Source organism: Phacochoerus africanus, chromosome 8 (genome assembly GCF_016906955.1).
Source record: "Phacochoerus africanus isolate WHEZ1 chromosome 8, ROS_Pafr_v1, whole genome shotgun sequence".
Lineage (NCBI taxonomy): Eukaryota > Metazoa > Chordata > Mammalia > Artiodactyla > Suidae > Phacochoerus > Phacochoerus africanus.
Genome location: NC_062551.1, coordinates 162,565,129 through 162,588,478, shown reverse-complemented (window position 1 = coordinate 162,588,478; position 23,350 = coordinate 162,565,129). Strand labels below are relative to the sequence as shown.

At 51.8% G+C, this 23,350-nt stretch overlaps 1 protein-coding gene across 1 annotated transcript in view; it reads right to left on the bottom strand.

The window, feature by feature from the left end:
- The window catches only part of LOC125132212 (BEN domain-containing protein 5), a 241,158-nt gene that overhangs the window by 103,550 nt on the left and 114,258 nt on the right, over positions 1-23,350 (bottom strand). Inside the window, exon 5 of the mRNA XM_047789147.1 lies at positions 12,970-13,084. Coding sequence (XP_047645103.1) covers positions 12,970-13,084 — 115 coding nt within the window. The remainder of the gene's footprint in view (positions 1-12,969; positions 13,085-23,350) is intronic.

Genomic DNA, 23,350 nt, shown 5'->3' with positions numbered 1-23,350 from the left:
ACATTTCAAAGGTGGGGAAACTGAGGCCAAGGTCACACAGCTCTGTTAGGGTAGACTTGGAAGTCCATTCCAGGACTGATGGATTATTTTTCTCTCTCCAAGAACACACTGACAGAGAGTTAAAAAGAACCATTTCAAAGGCCCCGTGCGGGGGTGGGGGTGGGGTGTTTTCTAAGGGCGTGCACTGGCCCTTGGGGCTAAGAATCAGCTGTTTCCTTTTTTTTTTTCCTTTTGTCTTTTTAGGGCCACACCTGGGGCACATGGAGGTTCCCAGGCTAGGGGTTGAATTGGAACTGTAGCTGCCAGCCTACGCAACGCCAGATGTGAGCTGTGTCTGTGACCTACACCAGAGCTCATAGCAAAGCCAGATCCTTAACCCACTGAGGGAGTCCAGGGATCAAACCCGCAACTTCATGGTTCCTAGTCAGATTCATTTCCACTGTGCCACGACGGGAACTCCTGTTTCCATTTCTTAAGTGAGACAGGGCAGAAGAGGCACTGAGGGGAAGAAAGCCCTTTAGGTCTTTACAGATGTGGGATGGGAGCTGGTAGAACTCTTGCCCACCTGTTCTGAGCCTGAGAAGTGACTTAGATTGCGAGTGTGGACTCCAGAGCCATATGGCCTGGATAAGAGCCTAGCCTGGCCACATATGAGTGGTGGCTTAACCTCTCTGCGCCTCAGCTCTGATCTACAAAATGTGACTTTTGCGACCTCAGAGGGCTGTTGTGAGGATTTAAGGAGATCAGCCGTGTAAATGCTGGGGATAGCACCTTGTGTGAGATTCGGGTCACACACACAGAGGCTGGTCTTATGACCCTGATATGGCTCTGAGGGTCCTCCACGAACCGGGCCCCATTGATTCCTCCAGCTTCTTGCATCCTGTCCCCAACCTGTGCACCGTGCAAGGCGTGCACATTATATGTCCCAGGGGCTAATGACAAAAAGGCACCCCCTCCTGTGGGCGGGTGCACTGCCTCCAAGTGGCAAGGCTGGTCACCTGCCCTCTTAGCCTTCATGTGGGGCGTGAACCGTGCACCAGCCACCCCAGACCCCAGGGCGGTTCCCCCAGGGTCCTGCTCACTCAGGGCTCCGAATCACCTCTCTGATGTGACTCTTGGGTCTCCCTGGCATGGGATCCTGGGCAAATGAGTCAACCCCTCTCTGTGCTTCCACTTCCTTGTCTATAAAATAAGGATAATACAAGAATCTACCTCCTGGGTTCACGGGGTTGTTGGGAGAAACCACTTTGCTTTCAATCCCGGTGGGACTTTCAGTCCCAGGAATAAGAAAACAGCTCCTCGTCTCCATCCCCTTGCTGCTTCTTCCCAGGGGAGGGGGTGGAACTTGGCTGATGGGTCTCCCTGTGGGAAGGAGCAGAGCCTGCTGGGTCTGGCTCTCCTGGCACATCTGGATCTGTGATGGCACAGGGAAGTCCGTTCCGGCCTCCTCTCTGCCACCCGGTGCGCCTTCAGGGAGGCAGCTCACTTCCTGCTCGGCTTATGGCTGGTAGAGAAGTTGGCTTTGGGGTGAAGTATAAGAAGGCCAATTTTCACTACAGATAAAAGGCATGCCTTTTAAATACTGCTTTTATCAAAAATGAAGCTGGCATTCTGACCTCTAGCTTTCTGGTCCCTATATCTCCTCTTACATTGGCAGAGTGGGAGCAGGAGCAGGATGAGTCACCACCCCTCCATCTCCAGTGGAAGCAGCACTTAAAACCAATTAGAACAGGGCCCAGCAGCTTGTAGAAATCCCCTAAGGTTTGCATGATTATCATCACCTACGTTATTTAGCATGACTATTCCTGCGGTTGAGACTGTGTTGCCAAACTCTTCATCTGGCAAACTCATGCTCATCCCTCAAGACCCATCTCACACAGCCCCTCCTTCCTGAGGGCAAGCCCAGGGCTGAGGCCACCTCGGATCCCCGGTGCCCGGTACAAAGCATAGGCTGGGTGAGTGTATGAGGGAAGGAAGCGGCTGGTGGGGAAGAAGAGGAGGAAGGCTCCCTAAGCAGAGGCAGGTGCCAGCAAAGGCTCAGGAAGGCAAGAGGCCAGGCTGGAGGGTGCAAGGCAGCACGGGGCCAGGGGGTCAGTGGGGGATGAGGCTGGGGAGGAGGTTTCTGGACACTGTGCCTGCCTTAAAGACCAGGCTAAAGAGTGCGGTTCCTTCTGCTGAACCATGAGGAGCTGTGAAAGGATTGCACGTAGAGAACAGACACTATTCCAGCAGTGTTTAGGAACTAAGTCCAGGAATGATGAAGTTCTTGATTCTATCACAGCTACTGCTTCTGGGTTACTGTCTCCTCAGAGGCCTGTCTTCACTGTTCAATCAATTATTAAAATCAACTTGCTATCAACTCTAACTTTGAAATGCTGTTTGCAAGACAGAGATGGGGAGCTGCCTCCACAGACATCTAGCCATCTGGCCTTTTCTGTGGAACCTGGCTGGGAAGCTCATTTGAATAATTGGTTTTGGCCGTGTGTACTCGTGGGTTAGACACCTGATTATACTGTCACCCCAGTGTCCTTTCAGCCTCCACAGAAACATTGCCCAGGTCACATAAAGCAGGAGGGAGTCGCTGGGAGGTAAAGCTTTGTCTGGCGCCCATTGTCACTTACACTTCATCTTGACTATGTGGCTCACTCCCTGTGTGACCTTGACTAAGTTACTTAGCCTCTCTGTGGCTTGGTTTCCTCTTTGGTCAAAGAGGGGGCGTGGCTTCCACCCTCTCTATGCCTCCTTGTAGGGCTCTCAGAGAAGGTGGTGTGGGCAGGGGCTGGGGCTGGGGGCTGCGACCTAGCAGGAATGCACGTAGAAAGATTTAGGTTGAGGAGAGCTCAGTGTCAGATAGTGAATGCATGTAGGCTGTACCAGAAGGCTTGGGATGGTCCTTTCCTTCTCCTCTGCTAGTAGATAGCTCTGTGGATTTGAGGGGGTTACCTAATCTACTGTGTCTCCGTCTCCTCATCTGTAAAATGAGAATAACGATAGGGTTGTTCTGAGAAATAAGACAGCACATGCAAAATATCCAGAACAGGGCCAGGCCCTGGGAGCCCACTAGTTGTTAGCTTTCATCATCACCACCACCACCACCATTATATCATCAGCAGCAGCATTGTCACCACGACCACCATCCTCCTTCTCCTCCTCCTCATCATTGTCACCACCTCCTCCTCATCATTGTCATCATCATTGTCACTGCTACCACCATTATCAGCAGCAGCATCATCATTGTCACCACCACGTCCTCCTCATCAACATCATCATCATTGTCACCACCTCATCCTCATCATTGTCATCATCATTGTCACCACCACTGCCACCACCATAATCATCATCAGCAGCAGCATTGTCACCACGACCACCATCCTCCTTCTCCTCCTCCTCATCATTGTCACCACCTCCTCCTCATCATTGTCATCATCATTGTCACTGCCACCACCATTATATCATCAGCAGCAGCAGCATTGTCACCACAACCACCATCCTCCTCCTCATCATTGTCACCACCTCCTCCTCATCATTGTCATCATCATTGTCACCACCACTGCCACCACCATAATCAGCAGCAGCATCATCATTGTCACCACCACGTCCTCCTCATCAACATCATCATTGTCACCACCTCATCCTCATCATTGTCATCATCATTGTCACCGCCACTGCCACCACCATAATCATCAGCAGCAGCAGCATTGTCACCTCGACCACCATCCTCCTCCTCATCATTGTCACCACCTCCTCCTCATCATTGTCATCATCATTGTCACTGCCACCACCATTATATCATCAGCAGCAGCATTGTCACCACAACCACCATCCTCCTTCTCCTCCTCATCATCATTGTCACCACCTCATCCTCATCATTGTCATCATTGTCACCGCCACTGCCACCACCATAATCATCAGCAGCAGTAGCATTGTCACCACAACCGCCATCCTCCTCCTCCTCATTGTCACCACCACGTCCTCCTCATCAACGTCATCATCATTGTCACCACCTCCTCATCATTGTCATCATTGTCACCGCCACTGCCACCACCATAATCATCATCAGCAGCAGCATTGTCACCACGACCACATCCTTCTCCTCCTCCTCCTCATTGTCACCACCACGTCCTCCTCATCAACGTCATCATCATTGTCACCACCTCCTCATCATTGTCATCATTGTCACCACCACTGCCACCACCATAATCAGCAGCAGCAGCAGCATTGTCACCACAACCACCATCCTCCTTCTCCTCCTCCTCATCATTGTCACCACCTCATCCTCATCATTGTCACCGCCACTGCCACCACCATTATCAGCAGCAGCAGCATTGTCACCACAACCGCCATCCTCCTCCTCATCATCATCACTGTCACCACCTCATCCTTATCATCGTCACCGCCACTGCCACCACCATAATCATCAGCAGCAGCATTGTCACCACGACCACCATCCTCCTCCTCATGGTCACCACCACCACGTCCTCCTCATCAACGTCATCATCATTGTCACTGCCACCACCACCCTCATCCTTGTCACCACCACCACCACCATCCTCATCATCATTGTCACTGCCACCACCATTATATCATCAGCAGCAGCATTGTCACCACAACCACCATCCTCCTTCTCCTCCTCCTCATCATTGTCACCACCTCATCCTCATCATTGTCATCATTGTCACCACCACTGCCACCACCATAATCAGCAGCAGCAGCAGCATTGTCACCACAACCGCCATCCTCCTCCTCCTCATTGTCACCACCTCATCCTCATCATTGTCATCATCATCGTCACCGCCACTGCCACCACCATAATCAGCAGCAGCAGCAGCATTGTCACCTCGACCACCATCCTCCTCCTCATCATTGTCACCACCTCCTCCTCATCATTGTCATCATCATTGTCACCACCTCATCCTCATCATTGTCATCATTGTCACCACCACTGCCACCACCATAATCAGCAGCAGCAGCAGCATTGTCACCTCGACCACCATCCTCCTTCTCCTCCTCCTCATCATTGTCACCACCTCATCCTCATCATTGTCATCATTGTCACCACCACTGCCACCACCATAATCAGCAGCAGCAGCAGCATTGTCACCTCGACCACCATCCTCCTCCTCATCATTGTCACCACCTCCTCCTCATCATTGTCATCATTGTCACCGCCACTGCCACCACCATAATCATCATCAGCAGCAGCATTGTCACCACAACCGCCATCCTCCTCCTCATCATCATCACTGTCACCACCTCATCCTTATCATCGTCACCGCCACTGCCACCACCATAATCATCATCAGCAGCATTGTCACCACGACCACCATCCTCCTCCTCATCATTGTCACCACCACAACCTCATCATCAACGTCATCATCATTGTCACTGCCACCACCATAATCATCAGCAGCAGCAGCATTGTCACCACGACCGCCATCCTCCTCCTCATCATTGTCACCACGACCGCCATCCTCCTCCTCCTCATTGTCACCACCACAACCTCATCATCAACGTCATCATCATTGTCACTGCCACCACCACCCTCATCCTTGTCACCACCACGTCCTCCTCATCAATGTCATCATCACTGTCCCTGCCACCACCTCTACCATCCTCCTCCTCCCCATCGTCATCATCCTAACTGTCCCATCCGGGACGCCAGGCCTCAACACCAGGACAAACATCTGAAGCATGTTCAGAGCACAGCAGGAAGGACAGGGAGAAGAATGAAGTTTAGATGACATGGAAAGATGGAGGACTCTGGGGGTTCAGCCTGGAGAACAGGAGTTGGCAGGGCTGGAGTGGCTGGGGAGTGAGGAGGAGTAGGGACACACAACCGGCAAACAGCTGAAGGACCACCATGTAAAAGAGGGCATGAACCTGACTAATCCTTGGCGGGGAGCAGAAGTGATGGGATGGCAGGTTTAGCCTGAACATGAACACCCTGTGGCCGTAAGAGCCGGCATCAGTGCCGCTCAATGCTCTGGAAGGAAGGGAGCACCCAGGCCTGGAGGCAGTCCTCCAGAGGTCTCTGTGCTGCCACCGCACTCCAAGGCAGAGGAGGCCATGGCAGAGGCAGCAGGCAGGGGACGTGTGGCCTGGGTGGGGAAGGAGGCGCAGTGAGAAGGGGCTGGCAGATACCACCCGGGAAGGCAGCTGGCAGTGGATCTTTGTTTGCCATTTGTAGCTGATGGAAACTGCAACTTTTTGGTTTCATACCCTCGAAGAGCAAAGAGAATATTGACATGTGCTTTACCTTTTGCAGAGCTAATTTCCTGTTCTGTTCTATTTCGTAAAGTTGAAAATGTTTCCTCCTTCGGATGTTGAGGTGGGCAAAGTGGGTCAGTTATCGTGTGTGTGTGTGTGTGTGAGAGAGAGAGAGAGAGAGTGTGTGTCTGTGTTTGTGTGTGGATGTGTGTGCAGGTTGGAAATACATCCCCAGGTGTTTCACCCTCTGCCATACTTCATGACAGTTGCTGGGCACACCTCTCCTTATCGCCTTTCTATGTCTGGTAAACTCCTCGACCCCTCCATCCTTCAAAAACCCTCCCTTGTCACTCGCAGCCAAAAGGAAGCACCCCCTGCTTTCAGGAGACAGAGGAGCAGGGGGTTGGATCTGCAGCAGGCTACGGCTGACCTGCCTGGATTCATAAACCTGGTCTGACCCTTCCTGCTGGGGGACCTGGGGCACGTTCCTTGGTGTCTCTGGGCCTCAGTTTGCGTCTCTAATTGAAAAAGGGCCATGATACTACCTCCACCTCAGGGCTGTCATGAGGGTCCGAGGAGATGATACATATAATGTGTGATCAGACATTAGCTCTGATCACATCCAGGCTTCACGGCCTCTCTCTCTCTCTCATGCACACACACCTCTCGCATGAACACTGGGCTTCTTCCTGCCAAGGGCTGCCTCTGACTTCCATCTGCTTCCCTCCGACGCAGCACAGGCCTGATCCTCAGCAGGCCCTCGACAAACCTTAGTTAATCAGACGTCCTGCTCTGGAGCAGTCTCTGCTCCTCGAGCTCACTGGGGCCAGGAGACGGAACGCTTTGCGAGTCTGTGCGTGATACCAGCGTGGTTTCCACGGCGGGGCTGCGGGGCTGAGCTATCGACTTGAATCATGGCTGCACCACCCGTGGAAGTCTGCTCCTCTCCCCACCTCCACACTCCCGAGAAGCGCGGAGCCTTCCCAAGATGAGAAATTTCATGGCATCCTGCTATCTTTTGGGTAACTGCGTATTTTATGATGACTAATAGGCAATTACTATGGTAATATTGCAATTCCGCATGTGTGAGGTTTGGGAAATGAGAAATTATGGGTAACTACTTTGGACTCATTTCTATGGTAACAAAAAGTAATTGTCATTAAATACCAGTTATACTGAGGCTGTACCTGGTAATTATAGATTTTTATGCCCAGAAACATAAATAAAACCAATAAATTTATTCAAAGGTCTATGACTGTTTACTTATACGTGGCTCTATGGAATACACAATGACAAGCACCTAATTAAGAAATGCAAACCCAACACAGAGTTACATATTGTCATAGGGAGGTGGAGGGTCTGTGTTTCAAATGCTAGGCAACCTGTGCATCACACAGGCTCAGAGGAAAACACAGTGGGGTACAGGTAGGGGTGGAAGCTGTTCTTCTCTGCAAAGGAGGTGACGGCAAGGGGCAGGTGGCAGGGAGAGTGCACCTGCTGCACTGTGTGGGGACAGCCACACCTACTGCGGGGCAGTGAGAATCGCCAGCCCTCAGAGACTGACTCAGCCCATCACCCCCAACCCCAAAGGGCTTCCAACCACTGTCCTGTAGCTCTTGGCTCTACAGTACCTGACGTTACTGTGTTCATCCTTCAAAGCTCCGAGGCGCCAGCTCCCCCTATAACACGCCACGATGCTCAAATTGCATCAGTAAGTCATACCATTATTTTTTTATTGTGATAAAATACACGTAACGTAAAATTTACTATTTTAATCACGTTTAAGTGTACGATTCAGTGGTATTAAGTACATTCATAATGTGGGGCAACCATCACCACCAACCATCTCCAAAACTCTTTCCATCTTGTAAAACTGAAACTCTGTCCCCTTTCAGCCATAACTCTCGAACCCCCTCCCCCTCCCCAGCCCTGGGAATCACCATTTCACCTTCTGTCTCTAGGATTCTGACTCTGCTCTAAGAAGGGGACTCAAAAAACACACCATTCTTGACAGGCCCTCTCCCCAGAGCTTCAGCTAAACGAAGAAAAGTGCCTCTCACCTCCTTTTCCTCGCCCAACAGGGCAGGGGAAGCAGAGGCCAGGAGAGAGAGCCTTGCCCAGGCTGAGAAGGCTCAGGACAGGGGGAAAAGTTCGACCCCTAGTTCTTGGCTTCTGCCTCCAGCTGGTGAGGCACAGGCCGGGTTTGGGGGTGTGGAGGTCCTGGAAGCACCACTGGGACCTCGAACGTGGCTCTTCATCTTTGCAGCCTGTTTTCCCTTTGCTCAAACGGAGATAAGAAAAACTGACGTTCCTTTCTCATCGTGTTGTAGGAACGATCAAATGAGGTTTGGAAGCGTAATGCCCTGTCCAATAACGAAGTGTGGCTGTGAACCCAGTGTTCGCGAAAACGCTGCAGCTCATCCTAGTACTCCCGTCACAACGGCGCAAAGATCAAAACCCCTGCCATGAGGAGGCTGTGCTGCTGAAAGTGCGGGGCTGGGCGCGGGCGGCCTCTGGTGAGGACTGCTGTCCACGGGGACTGCAGCTCCAGGCCAGAGCAGCTGCCAAACACAGCCCGGAAAGTATTCATTCGGAAAATGGCTATCAAAGGCCAGTCGCGGGCCGGGCACGGTGCCAGGCCTTGGGGACACAGGCAGGCAAAGTCCTGACTTCATGGAGTTTATCGTCTGGAGGTAGAGAGAGAGTTCTGGAGTAAATAGACACACAGGCTACACACTGGGGTGAGGTCCTGAGAGGGCAGCACGGCGGGCTCTGAAAGTGAGTCACGGGAAACCCGAGTTACCTTGGAGAGTCTAGGCAGGCCTTCCAGGGACGTGGCATTAAAGCTCAGACCTGAACTGAAAGACATGAACAGTGTCGCTGGAGTATAGTAAGTGAGACAGAGGGTACAGCTGTCCCTGGTTGTCATTGTTTTTTTTTTTTTTTTGTCTTTTTAGGGCCGCTCCCACGGCATATGGAGGTTCCCAGGCTAGGGGTCTAATCAGAGCTGTAGCCACCGGCCCATGCCAGAGCCACAGCAACGCGGGATCCGAGCCGCATCTGCAATCTACACCATGGCTTGCGGCAATGCCGGATCGTTAACCCGCTGAGCAAGGCCAGGGATCGAACCTGCAACCTCATGGTTCCTAGTTGGATTCGTTAACCACTGAGCCACGATGGGCACTCCCATGTTTTTGTTGGATGCCGTAACATCATTGTCATCTACTGTGAGACCCTCTAACTGTCACAGAGGGAGACTGGAGAGATTACTATGGTCGCTATAAACTGTGGGCCCTCTGTATTCACCCCATAAGCCAGTGCTTGGGAGCATAAACAGTAGTCCAGTCAGTGGATGCTGCTGCTCTCAGATATAAAAAGCATCTTTCAGAGTTCCCATCGTGGTGCAGAAGAAACAAATCTGACTAGGAACCATGAGGTGGTGGGGTCTATCCCTGCCCTTGCTCAGTGGGTTGACGATCCGGCGTTGCCGTGAGCTGTGGTGTAGGTCGCAGATGCGGCTCAGATCCCACGTTGCTGTGGCTCTGGCGTAGGCCGGCGGCTACAGCTGCGATTCCACCCCTAGCTTCGGAACCTCCATATGCTACAGGTGCGGCCCTAAAAAAAAAAAAAAAAAAAGAGAGAGAGAGAGAGAGACAAAAAAGAAAAATAATAATAAAAAGCATCTTTCACGGGAGACCTGCCATCCTCGGCCATGAAATGTTAGAGTGTCCTTGTCTGTTTTACTATAAATCTTATGGTATAGGTACTTGTATCATTAAACATAAGCTTTGCACGATCAAATCTGGGAATTCCGACTCTGGAGAAGCCAAAAGAAGTGGTGGGAGGGGGAGATGAGGTCCTGGAGGGCAGGCCTGTCTCCCCCCTTTTGTAGAGTCCGGCATGTGTGACGCTGGCCGTAGAGGGCATAGGACAACGAGGGAGCAGGGCCGGGACATGCCTGCACCCCTGCCTGCTCCTCGCAGGCCTAGGGCAGGCTATTAAAGTCACTGAGGCTTGAGAGAAGGCACATCCTGCGGGGATGTTGAGAGAGAGAAGGTCGGGGAAGGGAGAGCGAGGCAGAGCCGAGTCCAGCGCTGTGCTGCTGTCCCTGAGCCGGGCTCTGTGCACTGCCCCGGAATCGGACCAGCATCCTTCCTTCCCTCCTTCCTTCTTTCCTCTGCACCTCTGCCTCACCCGCCCCCACTTTTCCTCCTGTGCTCAAGCTAACTGGAGTAATTGCAAGCAGAGACGTCTTCGCAAAGACCCTCCCTCACAGAGCTGCTGAGGGGGTGAGAAGAGCTAAGCGTGTGAGTATCTGACACCCTGGGCACTGGGTGGGCCAGCAGAATTCTCCAAGTGGGATCTCCCAAAACGTGTTTTACAAACCCTGACACCCCCTGGGGGCGGCGGGTGGGGGGGGGGGTGGAGGGGGTGAGAGGTGCAGGGGGAACGGGCTGTCCAGGAAAAGGGTTCCTTTGGGAAACATTGGACTCTCTATGCCTCTCCTGGGATTCCTGATTATTAGCAGATTCAAAACTGAAAAATCTCATTGTGAAAGAACGTGTGTTTCACTTTGCTTAACTCTGTTTCCCCAATTTTTTTGAACTCCAAATCCTTCTTTTCCCCTTTTTGGTGGCAACTCCCACCAAACCATGAGATATAATGCTGCGATGGGCAGGGAGGGTCTGGGAGGGGCTCCGCCCGTGCCTCTAGGGTACCCTGAAGCTCTCCATTTGGAGTCTTGATTATTTTTCCCATTCTCCAAATCTTTAGTGGTGCATTCTCACGATTGATAGACTCTTTGTTGCTTCTCAGAGCTGTTTCAGCAATAGGATTATGCCTGTGGTTGGAGATTTTCTTCAACTCTCATAACGAGAATCACAGATTCTCACTACAGAATGCTGGGCTTTTAAACTTCAGTACAGAACCATTTCTGAAGGCGGGAGCTCTTTCATCCTGAAATCCCCAAATCACAGAATTTGGAGCTTGAGGACATGTGGGAAACAGCTAGGGCCCCATCACCACCCACCCTGGCCATCTGAAGCCCAAAGAGAGGACGCATGTTGGCCAAGGTCACAGGCCTCTTGCCAGCTTGTCGTCCCCAGACAGCAGATGACGACACGAATACATATGCGGAGTGGACGGTACTGACCTCTCTCTGACCACAGCCACTCTTGTAATTAAACAGAAATGCTCACACGAATCAAAGGGTCTTTCCACCTCCATTATCACTTCCAGTGCATTCTGTCCAGGGAAGGTGGAAAGACACTGCTCCTAGGCCTGCAGCCGCCATAAAACCCGCCAACACTAATGAACTGTCGCTTGAGCCAATTAACAAAGGAAGCAAAACTGTCTTTAATTACGGCATCATGCATCCCATGGGTTCCCTCTGATGCATACCCAGGGGTACCAGGAAGCCCCTGTGGATCCAATGCCCACACTCTGGGAAAGCATTAACCAGCCCTGTTTAGAATGGAGCTGACAGGTATCAGGAAGTGTGGGTTCTGGTCTGATCTCTGCCAATGACCTTGGGCAAATCCCATCTCAGCTCTGAGCCATAGTGTCTCCAAGAGTAAAGTCATCCCTCTCCTTCTCTCCTATCTGCCAAACTCTCTGAGCATCTACTGTGTGCTGCTCCCTGGTGACAGTCACCAGGGGCACAACAGCCATGAAAGCTCAGTCCTTTCCCTCTGGTGCTTTACGTCCAGTGGGGTCCATGCAATGGGACAAGACGTGTTCAATAGCCAGGCCAGTGGGAGCTCAGAGAAGGGAATGACCAGTCCTCTTTGGGGGTTTGGGGGATGTTTTCCAGAAGAAGAGGCTCAAGCTGAGTTGTAAGGAAGGGTTCCTACGTTGAAGAAGGCACCGGGAGGATAGAGGGTGGGGTATCAGGGACCAACAGGACATGTCTAAGGAACAGTTCTAAGATTGGAGGGTGGGGGGTGAGGTCACACAGAGCCTTGCATCAAAGCTGGGGAGTTTGAGTGTTACCTTGAGTTTGGTTTTGTGGGGCCAATCAGCTCTACAGTTGTATAATTTGGGCAGTGAAGTTAGACAGTCCATAATTTACTGGTTGTGTGACTTTGGGTAAGTCTGTTGCCTCAACTGTGAAATAAGGGTAATAACACTATATCTCTCAGAGGACCAATGTTCTCTCAGCAGATGGTTTCCCGGGCAGCAGAATTTTCGGCTGTAAATATGGTGCTAAGCCAGGAGAAGGAGAGTTCCAGATATGAGTGTCGCGTGAGTATAGAGCCAGCCAGTACGGCCCCGCCGAAGAGAAATGCTGTTCACATGACCTGGGATGTCACTCTCCCCTGTTCAGAATCTCCAAGAAGAAACCCAGAAACGAAACAGAATCCATCATCACCCCTCTATGATAGTCTGCAAAGCCACATTCATCACACCATTCCTTTTGATGCTTACAAGTGTCGGGAAGGTAACTATTGTCTTAATTTTGCGAGAGAACTGCAATGCATCAGAGAGGGAAAGTGAATTCCCCAAGGCTCCACAGGAAGTAGGCACTGACACCGATGCTAGTCTCCTGATTTCTGGGCCAGCAAGCTGACCCCAGAAGATTCCAGCAAGGGACCTCAAGTGGCTGTGCATGAAACAGCCGAAGCCTGTTAGACACATTTCTCAAGAGCCAGGGTGAAACTTTCTCTAGTGAACGCATGGCTGGTCTGAAAATTCTTCCTCGAAAGCATATCCCTTTGTTCTTCTTGCTTCCACAGCACAATCCAAGCATTCGCCCGCCCTCACCTGTAATTGCCCAGGTAGACGCCATCAGGATTGAGCATGGGTGCAATCTTGAAGACCAGGTGTTCCCGCAGGACGCGAGCAATAGGGTGCTGGCTTATGAGGAAGTCGATGATCCCTGGGGAAAGAGAAGCATCTGGATTAACCTCAAAGTGTTTCAAGAAGGAAGGAGCGTATTTTCCTCAGCTGGGAAAACGGTAAGAACCCATCAGGTGATTTGGGGCCTATGTTGTGAACCACTCACTGTGCGTGTACAGCTACGGATGAGGTACTGCCCATTGCATTTAACAAACAGGATATCTCTGTTTCCAAGAGATAGCTCGAGACATAATATTGAAGCTCATGGGCTGGAGGCGAGCAAGTCCTGCTCAAGAGCCCAGGCAGGGCTTCCCGGAAAAGACAACACACGGGCTGTGCCTCGGCAGGCCCCTGGGCTTTGATGGACAGATGGCGGAGAGGCAGGATAACTCTGAACAGTAAATTCAGAGTTGCTCTCTCACAGGCGTGCTGCTAGCTAAGCGCTAACATGGATTGGGTGACGACGGAGTCAGGCACCTTAGGGGGCCTCAGGCCTCGTGTGGCTGATGGGCGCACCAGGGAGCAGAGAGAAGTCACAAGAGGACAGGGAGGTTTCATCAATGCCTCCGGCACTACTTCTTTCCCCGCTTTGCGGGACCTTTGCTCTTCGCCTCCAGGGCCAGCTGCCCTCTCTGTGTCTCAAGGCACCAACGCCGCCTCACCTCCAGGGCACCAGATTTAGAAAAGTTGAATTCCCAGGACTTTCCTCCCACAGTCAGGCAGCCCTCAAGCCCCTTCCTCGAATCCAGCAAATCTGCCCCTTCTCGCCATCCTTCTGCCTCTCTTCTAGTGTAGGCCACCATCTCAGCTGGCCTCGGTGACAGCGACCGCCCCGGAATGCGGCCCCGTCGCTGCCGCCAGAGGGCTCTTGCTCATGTGCAGGTCTGACCCTGTCCCTGCCCTTGTGGATTTTCTGGCAATGGCCCGCAGGGATCTTCGGAGAGGGTGTGAGAAAGCCGCAGCTCTGAGTCCTCACCCACCCTGTCCTTCTTCTTCACATCGCTACATATTCATTAGAGACCTGAGAAAAAGAGAGAAATGGAGCACTGGCATTCCATGAAATGCCCATAATGCCGGAAAGTGATAAGAGCAGACAAACCTTCCCCAAAGTGCAGAAGGAGGACGCCTTTCCTGATGTAGAGAGCAGGAAAGACGCCAAGCAGAAAGACGCCTTTGAGCTGGGCCCTGAAATATAAGTAGGTTTCGACAGCCAGACAGGAGGAAGCAGCAAGGGAACTGAGAACAATCCACGTGCCCAGTGGCAGGCAGTGAGCCCTTGGAATGACAAGCGGCTCCACGGCACATTCCAGAGCCGCTGTGACCAGCGGGGGGACATCTTGGGCTTTTTATGAGGTCGAGGCCGAGACTCCATCAGCAGCCGAGAGCCAGTTGGACATCACTTACCTCGCGGCCGACGCTGCGGTAGACCAGATGCCCTCATTTATTTGTTGGTCCTCGTATTAAAGCTGTAGTGTGCCAGTACACAGGCGGGGTAATGATGCCAGGCACCCTTGTTAGGGGCTAATAATTGCTTAATCTGTCCACTAGTTGACCCCAGCTCCCGGGGCAGCCCTCTCCATCCAGGAGCCAGCCTGTGCTCAGAGCCTGGCCATGCTGCCTCAGAGGAAGGCTTCTGGAAATGGAGGAGCTCATTGCAAGCCATCCTCCTTCACAGATGAGCAGATTAACTGGGCTGCTGCTTGGGCAGCTAGCAAAAGGATGAGAGGAAAACAAAGCCAGACCAGAGGCCGCGGCCACCTGGAGTGAGTGCGGTGCGAGAAAGGCCAGGTTTTTGACCCATCTCTTGGCTTGAGGTCCTGTAACGTTTAACAGGCATCCTTCCCATTGATCAGGACACTGGGAGGAGCCCTTTCACTCAAGTTTGGTGTGGGGAGCGGGTGGTGAGTGAAGAGGAATATAAGGAGAAAAGGCAGAGAAATAAGAGTGGAGAAGAAATGCCATCCTTGGGATGGGCCAAAAGCATTGCACAGACCAAGGAAGCAGAAAGAATGTGGGCTTGGCTCCTCCACGTGACTGCTAACTGGTTACGAGCTGTCTCTGACCAGTTTCCCCATCTCGATATAGAGATAACAACACCTAATCTGGAAGACCATTGCGGGACTGGGTTAGACCTCCCGTGTTTTCACTGCCTGACATAGCAGCTGAGCATTGTGTTCTGCTCTCAGAAACTCACTGAGATCAAAGGCACTGGCAGGGGGGGAGTGAAAAACAGAGTGGATTTAGAATGAGGAGTCCTGGTTTGTGAGGCTTACTAACTATGGGGTTTGGGGACAGAGACCCTGAATTGGAGAAGCCAACGAACCAGCAGAGAACCTGGGTTGTGGTCTTCCGTTTTGTTTTTTTCTTTTTTTTTTTTGCTTTTTTAGGACCACACCCATGGAGCTACAGCTACCGGCCTACACCACAGCCACAGAAACATGGGATCCAAGCCACATCTGCTACCTACACCACAGCTCATGGCAATGCTGGATCCCTGACCCACTGATCGAGGCCTGGGATCACCTGGCGTCCTCATGGATACCAGTCGGATTCATTTCTGGTGTGCCACAAGTGGAACTCCCTGGGGTCTCATTCTGACTCAGCTTTAAAATAAGAAGAAAGAGGAGTTCCTGTCGTGGCTCAGAGGTCAACAAACCCAACTAGGAACCATGAGGTTGTGGGTTCAATCCCTGGCCTCGCTCAGTGGGTTAAGGATCTGGCGTTGCTGTGAGCTGTGGTGTAGTTGGCAGATGCAGCTCGGATCCCATGTGGCTGGGGCTGTGGCATAGGCTGACGGCTACAGCTCCAATTTGACTCCTAGCCTGGGAATCTCCATATGCCGCGGGCGTGGCCCTAAAAAGACGAAAGGACAAAAAAAAAGAAAGAGCCCGGTAATTCCCAACAACCATAAATCTCAACCCAACAGTCTGATTCCATCTATTTTGTTCCCCTTCCCAGAGCAGCAGGCGCCTCCTCTGTTAAGTGAGGGGAATAATCGCTCACCTGCTGGGAGACGCAATCCGCCCCCTTGGAGGTCAATCTCTGCCCCTTCAGTAAATAAATTTGTGGGTCTTTTCCTTTAAGCTGATGTGTTCAGGGGGATGGAAGGATGCAGGACGACAGGAAGGCGGGAAGGTAGAGGCTGGAGGAGGAGCGGCAGAGAATCTAAGACGATCGCGGCCTGGCAGACATCCCCGCCCGGTGCTGACCTGGCACGGCCGTGGTGACCTTTGTCAGGCAAAGCACAGCCGAACCTTCATCACTGCTCTTTCTCCCCGTGTACTTGGTTCAGGGCAAGGCACACAGCAGGTGCCTAACAGATGCCTGCTGGTAGATTGGGCCCAGGAGTTCGTTTGACCTGGACAAAGTAAGTAGAGGGTTGCTTGAACTGACAATCACTCCTTCCACAGATGTTCACGGGGCCAGGTGTGGCCACAAGCTCGCCATCCCAAAATGCAGAAAGATTCCTGCTTGAAGGGGTGGACGGGGGAAGAGCAGCTCTCTGATGTATCCACTGGCCAAGCACTAGGAACCCAGGGGGCTTCTGCCCTAGCCTGGGGGTCAGGAAGGCGCTACGGAAACTGAAAGGATGAGTAGAGGGAGCCTGATGACAGCGGTGCCAGTGGCTGCTGTCCCAGGCAGGGGAAGCCCTTACACAAAGGCTGGCAGGGGAGAAGGAAGAGAGCCTCTTGGCTAACAGAGCTCGTCCACTCCCGGGGATGTAGCTTTGTGATGAAACTGGACTAGCTGTGTGGCCTTCGCCTCACAATTCCTTAGTTTCCTGATCCATTAACAAGAAGAGAACAACCGTAGCTACTTTGTGGGGTATCGGGAGGATCCCGGTGAGTTCATATAAGCAACATGTTCCACATACAGAAAGCCTGTTGTTTATTCGTTGCTTTTATTTGGTTTGGCTGAAGGTGTGAAGGCGGGAGGATCCCGAGAGAGAAGTGGGCGGGATGAACAGGCATTCGATGTTCTGCTGAAGCACATAAAGGGCACAGGACGCCACGGCAAGGTCGGGGCAGGTCTGGGCTTTAGTGAGCTCCCCCGGCTGCAGCGTGGAATGTGGTCTGGAGAGAAGTCATAATGATGGGCGGATGTCCTGAAGGCGGACAGAGTGGTGGCAGGGGACACACAGCAAAGAGCCAGCACACGTAAAGAGGCCTGCGGTCGGGAACCGGGGTCTGACCTGGGGGAGACCTGCAGGGGCTCTGCAGTGAGAATCACGAGGATGCTGCCGACACCGGGGAAGCACTGCAGACAGATGGTGGCGCCGGTGACAAGACCCTTTGTCTGTCGTCCCCAGGAGCATCAGAAGTCTTGGGGAAAGGTGACTTCAAAATGACTGAGATGAAGTCTCTGGTCCCGGCAGAACGGGCCTCAAAATGAGAACCGAGCTCCGTTTCAGGAAAGGAAGGAAGGTTAGCTACGTTTCTGGTACTTCTGAGTTGGGGGACCGAGCAAGGTGTGGTCCCTCCGGGCTCTGAGCTGCAGGAGGGCAAGGTCAGCTCCTCCTCTTGGCCATGATTTTGTCTGGGCCCAGCTCGGTGCTGGGACAGGAAAGTCCTCAAAAGAGAACGTGTGAACTGAACAAATACAGATGCCCCAGCAACGGGCGCTGTACGTTCCGTAGATGCATCGACTGTAATTGCATCGGCTCCACTCTGCAGACTGGGAAACAAAGTCAGGGTGGTGACAGCATGGGCAAGAATGTCAACAGGAGCCTGGCCGGGATTCAGACGCAGTTCTACCGGCTTCAAAGTGGTGCCCTCTCCATTAAGCCCAAATGAGAAGAGCCAGGAATCTGTTGGCATATGATCTGCAGAAGGGTTTGCTTACATGCCTGCATGACTTTTCTCTAGAGAATTTGTATAGGGCTTACTGTTGCTGTTCTCTAAGAGACAGGACACTACAGGGGGAAGAGCCTGGGCTTGAAGCAAGAAAGTTGGGGGCGGGGGGCGGGTCTCTGCTGGGCTCAGAGTGTGGGTCACGTAACAGGAGCCTCTCTAGGCCTAGCTACCTACCTAGGCCCTCTCTCTCTGGGTACCAAGGTCTAGTCTGCCCTTAGATGCCCGAGGACCCCAGGTTATGGAAGCACAGGTCATCTGGCCCTGGAGGGCCTGCAGTTCACAGAACCCAAGTTCTCACTCTCCCATTCCCAGCTCTGCCCGTTTCGCAGATGAAAAGACACATCTGGGGAAGCAAAAGGCCCCATGGCAATCCTTAGTGGATCTAGTGTCATGCATGTGTGAGGCTGTGTGGGAGAGAGAGGGCTGAGGGGGAGAACAGGGGAGGGAAAGAGGTGGGAGGAAAACAGGGGGGAAGGGAGGGAGGGGCAAAGGTCAGCATTGCACTGTGGGAAATGTTAGGTTGTGCTTGGTGGTTGTGTGTGTGTGTCCTCCTCCCCTCCCCGCCCCCACAGGACACCCCTGAACAGTGAGCTTCCAGGGGAAGAGCCTGGTGGGCCCCCTGACGTGCTGTGAGGAAGGCTGACTGAATCCCTCCTGGCCGCTGCCGCATTTTATAGGCAGAGAAACTGGCTCTGAGAGTCCCCATGAGGAGGTGAAAGTGGCGGGACTCAGACTCAGGGCTGCTTGAGTCCAGAGCCTCAGCCGCACCCTCTGTCCCAGCAGCCTCGAGCGTTCCATGGACGTGGGATTTTGTTTGTTTTTGTTTTTTTATTACTCAGATGAATTTATCACATCTGTAGTTGTATAATGATCATCACAATCTGATTTCACAGGATTTCCATCCCACACCCAAGCACATCCCCCCACCCCCCATACTGTCTCCTCCGGAGACCATAAGATTTTCAATGTCTGTGAGTCAGCATCTGTTCTGCAAAGAAGTTCAGTCTGTCCTTTTTTCAGATCCCACATGTCAGTGAAAGCATTTGATGTTGGTGTCTCATTGTGTGGCTGACTACACTTAGCATGATAATTTCTAGGTCCATCCATGTTGCTAAAAATGCTGGTATTTCATTCTTTTTAATGGCTGAGTAATATTCCATTGTGTATATGCACCATATCTTCTTGATCCACTCTTCTGTCGATGGACATTTAGGTTGATTCCATGTCTTGGCTATTGTAGATAGTGCTGCAGTGAACCTCGGAGTACACTTGTCTTTGCGAGTCGTGGTTTTCTCTGGATAGATGCCCAGGAGTGGGATTGCTAGATCAAATGGTAGTTCTATGTTTAGTTTTCTGAGGAATCTCCATACTGTTTTCCACAGTGGTTGCACCAATTTACAATCCCACCAACAGTGTACTAGGGTTCCTTCTTCTCCACACCCTCTCCAGCACTTATTGTTTGTAGACTTTTGGATGATGGCCATTCTGGCTGGTGTAAGGTGGTACCTCAGAGTGGTTTTGATTTGCATTTCTCTAATAATGAGTGATGTTGAACATCTTTTCATGTGTTTCTTGGCCATCTGTATGTCTTCTTTGGGGAACTGTCTGTTTAGATCTTCTGCCCATTTATTGATAGGCTTGTTTGTTTTTTTGGTATTGAGCTGCAAAAGGTGTTTATAAATTTTGGAGATTAATCCCTTGTCCACCGATTCACTTGAAAAGATTTTCTCCCATTCTGTGGGTTTTTTTTAGGGTTTGTTTTGTTTAGGGTTTCCTTTGCTATGCAGAAACTTTTAAGTTTGATTAGGTCCTGTTTGTTCATTTTTGTTTTTATTGCCAATACTCTAAGAGGTGGATCTGAGAAGATGTTGCTGTCGTTTAAGTCAGAGAGTGTTTGGCCTATGTTTTCCTCTAAGAGTTTTATAGTGTCTGGTCTTCTATCTAGGTCTTTAATCCATTTGGAGTTGATTTTTGTGTATGGCGTTAGGCAGTGTTCTAATTTCATTCTTTTCCATGTGGCTGTCCAGTTTTCCCAGCACCACTTATTGAACAAGCTGTCCTTTCTCCATTGTATAGTCTTGCCTCCTTTGTCATAGATGAATTGGCTGTAGGTGTGTGGGTTTAACCATGGACATGGGTTTAACCCATTCATTTACGAACTGCGTGAGGAGGACGGGGGTGCCGCAGGTGGAATGTTCCAGCGAGAGATGTGCCAACAACTCTGGGAAGCTTCGACCGGGAGTCCGAGTGCTGGGACTCTCGTTGACTTGCACTGCGTTCTTCCCGGTGCGTAGACAAGGAGGGTTCAGCTAACGGCTCTTTTGAGAAGGCGGTGAGGAAGGCGGGACAGTGCAGGAGTCATGTGCCTGGGGTTGGGTTCCCAGTAAGGATCAGAGGCAGCTCACCTGGCACCTGCGAGGTGCCCCATTAGTGCCACCTCTTCCCCTACAAATAACCCCTCCTCCGTGCTTCTTGGAATTCTTAAATGTTGCATGGATAGTAACTCATTTAATCTTCACAACAACCCTAGGAGGCAGAATTCCCATTACTAGTTCCCTTTTGAGATAAAGGGATCGAGGCACAGAGAGGTCATGGACCATCGTCAAGGTCATCCTGTCCTAGGTAGGGAAGCTGAGCTTTGATCCCAGGTGACATAGCTCCAGAGAGTCAGCTCACGGTCTCTGCCCCGGGGCAACGTGGGAGCTCCCTTGACCTCGCACGTCGTAGCTGGAGAGCAGTGTGGCCTCACAGAGACTGTGAGTGGGGGTTTGGAGGGTCAGCCATCCCCCCACCAAGCAGAACCTTGAGGAAATTGAAGCCCTGCTCCCCACCACACATGCCACCCCCACAGAGCTCTGCCAGAACAGGACCTCACAGCTCCCAGCAGCAGGTGCGTCAGCAGCTCGGCTGTGAGAACTGAGGTCCCAGCCAGATGGGGACGGCCAGGCCCCACATGTCTGTTCTCCGCTCAAGGTCACTGCACCAGTTAGTGGGGAAAGGAGTTAACAGAACCGAAGGTCCTTCAGCCACCGTTCCTCTAGGCTGTAGACCCTCGAGCCCTTCCCAGAATGAGGTGGGCTGGGGAGCGGGGTCCAGCTGAGCCCTGTGGGGCTGGAGCGGGGCTGTCCCCAGGAGGCGGGGGGGGGGGACCCTGGGGAAAAACTGCCTCTGGTCCTTAGAGGCAGAGTGGGGGATGCTGCCTGTCTCGAGCTGCCTCAGGAAGGGTGAGTTGTCTCAGGACAATTACAAAGACAGGGAAGGAGGAAGGCCAGGCCTGGGGCTGGGCGCCGTGGACTGGCTGTGTGGTCCCCGGTGAGCTGCCTCACTTCCCTGAGCGTACAGCGCCTCACCCGTCAAATGCATATTGATTATTGTGGGGTGGCCAGAGCGCTGTGTTTTTCCAGGCAGAAAGCTTGGCTTTCTAGAGCTTCCCATCCCCAATGGGGGAAAAGAGCAAGCCAGGCTTGGGAGACCCAGGTTCAAAGCCCCCTCTGCTCTTTACTGGCTGTGTGAACTGGAGGCCCCTCTTCCTGAACTCAGACTGCATGCCAGAGCCAAGACCACGTCTGTTCCTCAAACAGCCCCCTGAGATGAACCAGGTAATGCCCATTTCACAGATGTGGAAAATGGCAGACTCGCTTAGGCCTCAAGTTTAAAGAGAGTCACCAATAGAAATAAAATGCATAACAAATCAGAGGGAGAAGATGACCACGGGGTAACCCACAAGGCAGGCGCAAAGCAGTGGGCTGAAGGGAGTGAAGCTTGGGAGATGAGGGGTGTTTGCCAGATGGCAAGAAGTGGGCACAGGACCTCCTAGGCAAAGGAGCAGCAGGTGCAAAGGCCCAGGGGTCGGGGAAGAATGTCCATCCCGGGGATGTGGTGGGGATTGGATATAATGAGGCCAAGGCCACCTGGCAAGAGCCAGATCCTGGAAGATTGTGAGCGTCACGCCAAGGAGTTTGGAGTTGATCTTGAGAAGGTAAAGGCATTGAAAGTCTCTGCCAAGGAGTAAACACTGACTGAAAGCCTACAGGACTGCACTGAGTCTGTTGGTAAACTCGGCACCATCCCGATTCCTTTTGGGGAAAGGCAGGGTAATGCAGCGAGCACCTGAGATCTACCCGACTTCTCTGTGTCTCAGACCTTGTCTGTGAAAGGGGATGGTGCCCCTGTCCTCTGCTGCCCATGGAGGAGGTGGGCACGGGACTTTGGGCTCCCAGAGATGGAAGTATTGAGAGTAAGACTACTGTCTTTCCACAACAAGGACAAAATAGTTGCATCTGATCAGCTAGGGGAACAGCGCTGCTGCCAAGTTTAGTAACGGACAGATGGCTTCCAGTAAAGGGGCTGGTACAACCAGGAGGGACCTGGGAGAGGTTATTGCAAGGACAGTGCCCGGGAAGCAGGAGGCTGGAAGTGAGAATGGCAAGGCATCAGCTAAGGTGGCTGGAGTGGGAGCTGAGACCCCCCCAGCCATGCCGTTACTTGTCTTTGGACAACTGTTTCCTCTCTCTGAAGCTCAGCCTCCTTGTCTGAAACAAAGAGAGGGAGGCAGTGGTGCCTGACCCAAGCCCTGCCAGAATACGAACGGGGAAAACAAAGCCCGTATTTGTTTGTAGAGTGCCTCAGAGTTTACACGGCAGATTACCTGCTTCGTCTTCTCAGATCCCATGGGGAAGGGGGCGACATTTGCTGAGTGTCTGCTGTGTGCCAGGCACAGGACTGGGTGTATGTTTACATTCGTCTCGTGCCAGCCTCGCGGCAGCCTCTACAGATAGATATTAACATCATTTCTTTTAGGTTTGAGGAAACTGAACTTCTAGGAAGTGGCAGAGCCAATATCTGGCCCCAAGATCGATGGCCAGTCATGGATACTTCCACAGCAGCATGCTGCATCTCTTAAATTATAGAACCTCTGTGATTTTTTTTTTCATATCTCTTTGACCTCAGGGTCATTTTGAGACTAAAATAAGATAGATCACTTAACCATTCCAAACTTCAGTTTTCCCATACATAAAAATATAGTTAATATTAGTTCCTCTGACATAGAAAAAGAATAATCCAAATATTATGTATAATCAAAATAAATCAAAGAATTTAGATTGAATTAACAGAATAAATTACTAACATAAAATAAAAATGTGTACAGTGCTTAGAACAAAGCTGGGCTCACACATAGTATCACGTAGTGTATGTACAATACACCTGCTATGTGGTAAAAATGTGAAAGCACTGGTAAGAATGCGGGTTGGTAGGAGGGCATAGGTTGATGGTGGAGGTGTCAAGGTGGGTATTGTAGAGAGAAACTTGGAAATGTTCAGTAAGGTCGAAGAAGCACACAACCTATGACCCGGCAATTACATCCCACAGTTAGACACCCTTGGGCATATATTCTCCATTCATCCTCAGGAGCATAGATAGGTAAGTTGAGGCAAAGGCAGACATGGAATGGA